Source organism: Symphodus melops (genome assembly GCF_947650265.1).
Source record: "Symphodus melops genome assembly, chromosome: 10".
In the NCBI taxonomy this organism is placed as follows: Eukaryota; Metazoa; Chordata; class Actinopteri; order Labriformes; family Labridae; genus Symphodus; species Symphodus melops.
In genome coordinates, this window is record NC_136700.1 from 8,838,986 (window position 1) to 8,847,307 (window position 8,322).

The 8,322-nt window shown below is 38.6% G+C and overlaps 1 protein-coding gene across 1 annotated transcript; it reads left to right on the forward strand.

Moving 5' to 3' along the window:
- Positions 1-1,414: 1,414 nt before the first annotated feature.
- On the forward strand, positions 1,415-6,796 carry zpld1b (zona pellucida-like domain containing 1b; the record flags this gene model as incomplete). The annotated part of the gene is made up of 10 exons (XM_079354229.1): positions 1,415-1,553; positions 2,563-2,783; positions 2,902-3,083; positions 3,428-3,500; positions 4,146-4,243; positions 4,571-4,651; positions 4,853-5,024; positions 5,114-5,213; positions 6,375-6,404; positions 6,624-6,796. 10 exons carry the CDS (start codon positions 1,415-1,417, stop codon positions 6,794-6,796), a joined length of 1,269 nt encoding a protein of 422 aa, XP_079210355.1.
- Between the last annotated feature and the right edge of the window lie 1,526 nt (positions 6,797-8,322).

Genomic DNA, 8,322 nt, shown 5'->3' on the forward strand with positions numbered 1-8,322 from the left:
TTAGTCTAAAAGTATAAAAGTTACTAAATGGAGCTTTTGCTGGCCTGCAGATGTGTCGAAAGCAAGCCTTTTCAGGTTACACAAAATAAACATTTATCCCTAAATGTATAAATCTCACTTAATCAAAATGAAGAAATGCTAGAGAAATGTAGCCCTAATATAATGCAGACAAATGAAAATAATATTAAATTAGTTTTCTTTATAAGGCTGTATACTTTTACTATGGGATCTAATGGGATTTTGTGGACATTTAGAGCCAGCCTCACATGGCCACAGGAGACTGCACTCTTCCACACTTCCACACTGGCTTCATTTTCAAACACTGGATGTTGACACTTTTTTTTGTTGCAGTCAAATCGACTTGAAACACTTCCTTCAGTTTATTTTAGAGCTTAACACTAGAGCTGTAGTTGTTTCTTCTGATCCAAGTTGAACGTATAGATTAATTCTTCCCCTGTTTTGTTAGAGGGGCTGCGGTGAAATCATCAGTGAGTCTGTGATGTTGAGGTAGAGTTTAAAAGTGTAAATCAGACCAAAGATTCCTCTTTTAGCCTCTAGAGCCCCTAACACAGCACTGTGCTGGAGCTGTACACACCACTGAAACCTTTACTCTAAGTGATGCCTTGTGCATCACAATTACCCACACACAGCCCTGCATCAGACCGTGAGCTGACTTTTATGTTCATGTGAATGCGAGCAGCAACGGCAACCGATGACAGCTTAATTCCCAGGATGACCCCACTCCTGCTGAGGCCCCACCGTTGTTGTGAGCTGACAGACGGAGATCAGACCAAGGAGAGATGAGTGGGAACCCTCCGAGTCTGCTCAGGTTTCTGGGCGCTGTGAAAAGATTTGTCCAGGCCATTCAGATCTGACAGAGTTTCCCATGTTCTGCACTGAAATGTTTGGGAAATCTATCTTTCTCATCTGTGCGCACAAAGCAGATAAGGCTGCTGCTGTGTTTAGTTTGGCTACTCACAAAACTACAGCCACAGTTGAAACTTTTTCTCAAACAAGGGGAAGAGTGGTTCCAAACAATTACTGTGGAGAAAAAAAAAAAAAAAAGCAGGCGACAGGTAAACATTGAGAAAAATTAAAAACAGGGGTCGAGGGGAAGGGGAGATGAAATAAGCTTGAAAGAGGGGTGACCTCTGTTTAAAAGGGGCTGGGTACTCTAGGTTTTGGGAGACGTGAGAGCCTGAGGAAAAAAGGGGCAAGAGGGAGCAGGATAAGAAGGATTAGGGACCTGGGGAAAGAAGGTTGTAGCTCTCTGATAGAGGGCACAGCGTGCAGCAGTCGAGGAAACAGGCGAAGCAGGGGAACCTTGTTTTTTGAACATCTAATTTGAGGGATAAGTGCTTTTTCTGAACACGTACCCGAGGAATGTGATTAATGCCATGTTGACCTTGTGAAGATGACAGTGGGCAAACCTCTCTCGAGTGCTGAGATGATGGCAATCTTGTTTGTCGTCCTGCTGATGAGTAATGCCTGGTCTGTCTCTGCACAGTTTAATGGATACAACTGTGACGCAAACTTCCACAGCAGGTTTCCTGGTGAGAAATCTATACATGTTGTACTGTAGCCTATACTTCATAAACATCTCTATAATGAAGCAAATACAAGGACATTTGAATGTGTTTATGTATGTATGCATGTCCAGAGTATACCTCCTTCAGTGGCTCATCTTCAATTGGTGCATTAGCATTTAATGAATGTTTAACAATACAATAGGCCTATAACACATGAACAAGTCTTGAATTGACTGTTTGGACACACACACACACACACACACACACACACACACACACACACACAAAACACACACTGCTTGTGTAACAGTGGAGGAGTAACATTTTTGGACAAATTAATCAAAAGAAAAGAGTCTCTTGTATCTGATGACGAGTTTTAACGATCTGTTTTTTACATAATAACTAATGTTCTCTTCTAATAGGGCCGTCAAGACAACATGTCACCAAAAGATAATCGTAGGTGTAATTGACCCAAGTACTGAACTAACGCATCAAATAATGTTACCAAGATATAAGGTTACTATGGTTCAATGTATCGAATTGCAACACTTATGTTTGATAGTATAAAGTACTTTACAAATGAAGTGTATTTAAAAGATTCTTTCAGCCGTGCTTGTGATGACGCTATGTTCGGTTTCCTTGCCTTTTCTTGAGCCTGTATTTCAATCAGTATTTTCCTTTTTAAGAACCTGGATTAGAGTCTTCGGGGGTTCAGTCCTAACATCAAATCAGTGACTTTTTGACCCCTGAGATGTGTGACCAATGCTTTCAAATACAGAAGGCTGCAGGACCTGTTTCAACAATGCTGCAACATTCAAACCTTGACCTGTAACTTCTGCAGAATTTGAATTTGTATACTTTTCTTTCCATATTAAATTAAATATGTTGTGTTAAAAAAACAAAACCAACAGCACTTTCTAAATCTGGCTAATGATAATGAGAGATTTTTGTTTGAGCAGTACTTGCAAATTGTTACGACTTCAGACTGTCTTATTAGTTTAAAAACACGTTATTAACCCCTCCTCTCCTCCAGGTGAGCGGGACATCAGTGTGTACTGCGGGGTTCAAACCATCACCCTAAAGATCAACTTCTGCCCCGTGCTCTTTTCCGGCTACACCGAGGCAGATTTAGCTCTAAACGGTCGCCACAGTGACTCACAATGTCGCGGCTTCATCAACAACAACACCTTCCCCACGGCGGTCCTGTTCAGCATCAGTCTGAGTACTCTGGAGGCCTGCGGGAACAGCCTGGTGGTAAAGAATACACAAACCAGAGAAGATTGTTTTAATAAAATCAATAAACAGCCTCAACATGCTGTTTATTGACTGAGCAGAAAGCAAAATGACACGGCTGAGATGTTTCTCTCTGCAGGTCAGCACAGCATACGGGGCCAACGCATATGGGAACATGTCTCTGGTACAAATCGGGAATGTCTCCGGTTATATCGACACACCTGACCCTCTCGCTATAATAAGCTACCTGCCCGGTTTGTTGTATAAATTCAGCTGCAGCTACCCCCTGGAATACCTGGTCAATAACTCGCAGCTTGCATCGTAAGTTCCCGCCAAAAAAAACTCCCACAGAAACCTTTTACAATGAATGATATGAAAATAGAATTTTTCCATTAAATTGAGAATAATTAAGAATTATTTATTGTTGTCCTAATCAAGCGCCTGGTGTAAAACTAATTTTATACTGAGAGTCATTTATTTTACATTATACATTTTCCTTAATGACTAAGATGCAAACTCATATGCATGCCTTTCCCCAAACTCATGAATACATTCATTAATGTCAGGATGTTTTATAATCATAATGCATTACATTTTAAATCATATTTATTGGGTAAACTTCTGAATACAGAGTTGAAATGTGTGGGTGTTTAATCTCTTCACAGCTCCTCTGCTGCTGTATCCGTCAAGGACAGTAACGGTACATTTGTGAGCACATTGAGTTTGATTCTTTACAACGTGAGTACAAACAGCTGCATTTAACTTGTGCTAAGTCGTTTCTGATTTCAAAACGTGGAACTTAAAGACTTCATGATGAGATTCATGATATAGTGAATGAATGTTAGGCTCAATAAAACTCCAAATGCATCTTTTAACTGTTTACAAAGTGAAACACTTTTAGATGCAGAGGCAGGAAATGTCAACAGATAAATCCATATCTGGTTGGATTTCATACTTCGTAATTGTTGATAAATCCCATAAAGAGCCATTAACAGATACTGGTTTAAATTTCCTTTCACAACAATGAATGAAGTCGGCACTGATGTTTGTTTTGACTGAATACAGAATGACAAAATGTTTAGAAAAGCATCAGATGTGTATTAATCCCCCACTAAATCTTGCCCAAACAAAGGCACTTTCTATTCATGTTGGAGGAATGTTGAAGATTAGAGTGGCCAATTTTGATCGGTCTTTTATGAGTTAAATTTTCTGTAGGGACAATTAAACTTGGTGTTCAGCTCAAAAGATTTTTAAAGGATTAAGTGACAATAACAAAAATAAAGCTTTGACTATTTAAAGGCTCATGATGTCATGAATATTCATTTGAAGTTTCAAATTGAGTGTTTTCAATGAATAACTTTTTTCTCTTTTATTTCTGTACAGGATTCAACCTACAATCAACATCTCGCCATTCCAATGGCTGGGCTGGCTCTGAAAACTCGAGTATTTGCTGCTGTTAAAGCCACAAACTTGGACAAACGGTATCACATCTGATTTTGACCACTTTTGAAAGGGTTTCTGAAGTCCCACATCTTTAAACATACAGTGTATTGTTCATGTTGCAAACATTTTGCCTGGAACAATTATTTCTGAGAAGTACTTTTTTTTTTGTCAATCACAAAATCTTTCCCACCATCATTTTAACAGATTTAGTCCTTATTTCTAAAGTTCACTTGCGTTCATTATGCAATTATAGTATTATTCTGCTTGAAGGCGCCAGTCTGTCAGAGAAAGCTCTGATCCTTGCTTTCCCATGTGCAGTTAGATCACTATCCTCCATCCTGTCTCACAGTGTTGTCCTTCTGCAGGTGGAACATCTTGATGGACTACTGTTATGCGACCCCTTCGGGGAATCCTAATGATGAACTCCGCTATGACCTTTTCTTTGGGTAATCTCACTTGCTCACTCACTCACAATGATGACTTGATAAACCGCAAAAGGGAGTCATTACCTATTCAAGGTCCCCAAATGGCTTATCCCCCATGAATGCAACTTTTTCTTCTCCATGTCTGCTTAAGCAAAACTCTACACATTAGTAATATTCAGTGTGTGCACTTATGTCTGTATGTGTGTTATACCTTTTGAAAAGCTGCTACAAAGACCCCCAGACGACAGTTTTAGAGAATGGTAAGAGCCAGATGGGACGTTTTTCCTTTGAGGTTTTCCGTTTTGTCAAACACAGACATCAAAAGATGTCCACTGTGTTTTTGCACTGTGTCACCAAGCTGTGCCGTGCAGACGACTGCATCATGCTCATGCCGGTAAGTCGAAGAAAAATAAGGAGAGTCAGATTCTGACTCATTGTGTCCCCTAATCTCAGTAGGATTGAAATTTATCATGTGGTTGGCAGATCTGTGGTCGACGGCGTAGGCGAGATGACAGCCTTGATTCTCTACCAGCAGCATCTGGAAACGCTGTCATCACTGCTGGACCAATCATCACCAGGAGTGGTATGAACAATAAATGGACTGTTGGTTAAACTTTTTTGGAAATGTTTATTCACTTCCTTGTTGAGAGAACGCACTTAAGTTTGTTAAGCCTAGCCTAGCATAAAGGAATAATAAAGTTACTTTTTTATCAAGTAAACTTAGTTTAACTCACCATATATTCTTAAAACAGGGAGACATTGCTTACCCCTCATAACTTGTACATTTTGATATTTACACTTCAGTATTTTAATGGCTTTACCAGAGGCAATATTAACTCAAATGGTGGCCCATGTCCTCTGACTTAATGTTCAAAACAGTAGAAAACTATTAGTACGGTTCTATAAATGTTAGGTTGTAAAAAGGCAAAAAGGTAGGACCCAAGGACAGATAACAAGAACAAAAAGATTTTTTTTAAATCAAAGCCAAACAAAGATTACTTATTTTTAAATGACCCAAACAAAGTCCATCAACAAGCAGCCATGAGAAAACATCACAGACCACAGGATCAACCCAAGCGGTAAGATACACTGAGACTAAATACACAGTGAGGTAATCAAACACAGGTGACATTAAGGACACAGGTGAAGACAATCATGGCAATCAAAAGGGAGGGAACTCATAGGCAAAAGGAAGAAGTAAGACAAGATTTGAAACACTGGGGACAAAAACTACAAAATAAAACAGGAAACACTAAAGACACACAGAGAATGTGTCAGTATACACATTGAGCGAAATATGATAATAAGACATGAACAGACAGGAAACACTGAAGAATAAACTATGGAAATTACATATTAACACTAAAACACCAAAATACAAAAATAAACAAGAACAAATCCTGACTATAAAAAGCTGTGCATATACTCCTGTAAACACAAAACTTGCTCTTTACTTAAATGAAGTGTTTATTATATGGGAACCTTAAAGGTTCTTCAAGGTAAATTGTATTTTCACAGTGCCAAATATAGTAAATTGTGTCTTCGCTGAATCTCCATATTCAATCAATAACAACAGTATAGAGGTGTTTATCAGTCTTCCTATCAAACTCTCGGCAAAAACTAGTAGAAGAAACTATATTTCACAAGCTATTGTTAAACTATTCCTTTATACTAGAACATATCCACAGAGAGAGGGGATTGTAAATGTATAAACTTCTCTAATAAACTTTTTTGAATTTTTCAGATGAAACTCCTGTCAACAACTCACAACTTGGTAAGTGATGATAACAAAAATAAAAGGGTTTAAAATAGCACAAGTGACTAAGTTGGTATTGGTGTAAAGATAGCTGACACTTATGAGATTGTATGATTTAAGGATACAACAAAAAGGTCCCACTTCTCTTTCTGTTGAGAAAAAAGACACAATCTCAGGTCATGTTGTTGACCATTTCTGTTTCAAGTTTCTGCTTTTCTTTGCCTCTCAATCCTCCAGCATCTGGTGCCCCCTCCCACCCAATGAGCCCTATGACCAGTACTCTGATCTCAGGCGTGGTCATCTTGGGAGGGGTCAGTGTGGGCTTTGTCTTGCTGTCGGTCCGCCTCCTGCAGAAGTCCCGCCTCACAGCAACCACAAGCTCAGGTGTTTGGAACCCCAGCTTTAAATGAAACAACACCTTTTGTATTATAGCCCCTTGATACTGACTTTACAGTATGTGAAGTATAATAAACAAAGGTATAATGTACATGTACACTATCCTTGTAAACGCATTATTAAATCTGTATATTTTGTTGTTTTAAGTGATGTTTTTTTGCTTTCAGTAAAGGGTTTACCAGAAATTCTGGGCTGCATCAAAATAAATCCAAAGGGCTCCAACACCACAGCCAAAGCCAACCCCAAACTATTACAACAACCACAAATCCATTACACTTTTGAACAGACTGCAAATAGATTAGCTACACGTGTCTTTCACTCACGCAACAGAGAGAATTCTAACGGTGCAATTTAATTATGTTTGTGCAAACAAGCTCTCCATAAGTCTCAATATCAGATTGATGGGCACTTTATTGTCATAGTATAAGAGAACAAAAGAAAACCTTGTTTGCTGCAATTTTTGTGCAGAAGTGTTAAGAAATGACCTGTCAGTTAACACCAATACCTATACCTTATTATACCTTTTACTCTGATTGTCTTGCATTGTAGGTAATTACACTTGAAATAGTAATCAAGATATTTTGTTCATAATATCATTGATGTAATTTATTCCCCTTAAAAATACAAATGAATCCACTGTCTGAGTGAACATTTTTCAAATATCCTTGCCTTGAGGGTGCCCAATCTCCAGGAAAATAAAGAAAATGCCAGTTAAAGCCTGCAAGAATAAATCTCTCAATTTTGTGTGTGTATCGATTTGTATTCCGGTGACCTATATAAATGTCTTTCGGCAGCAGGTGCCTCTCACGTGTGAGTCTCTACGGCTACTTTTGTGACCCGCAGGTCTCAGCTGCATTCACTGCTCTTTATCACTCTCATCCTTCATTTCGAGTCATTTTGTGACGCATTCTGCATGCTAAGTAACCACAGATAACTGAAATAAGAGGAATAGATGCTATTATTGGCCTTCTTGGTTTAATATCAACAATAATTGATTCAAAGACTCAAAATGAGTCTTTGAAAGCTGAGGCTAAGGTCAGGCATGTCAAGACCAAAGAGAATGTTTTTCTTAAATAAACTGAATAAATGTGAGGGTGTGCACCTGACGCTGAAGAACCCTTAACATGTTTATGTGCACACGTCATGACAATAACAGTGTCCTGTGTTTGACGATGTGGTGTCAAACATTTCGACAAAAGACTTCTGGAAACTCCCATCTTCTAATTTGACCCCAATCAGTGCCTTCTCTTCCCAGGTAGCTCACCTGACAAGATTAGGTTTCTGGCTGTTTGTCAAACATTTTCTCAAGTAAACACTGAACTCAAACCTACATTTGAATGATTCTTCAAATATGTGGGACTGTGTTTATTTTTTTCTTTTGGTGTGAAACACAAATTCCTGCAGAGATTTTGTGCAGTTTACGCTTAACAAATAGACAACTTCTCTTGAACATCAAAACTGTCAGGAAATGTCTCAATATGATTGACATGTTCTATGATACAAATATGTCACACAATAGTCATCATCAACTAAAGCCTTC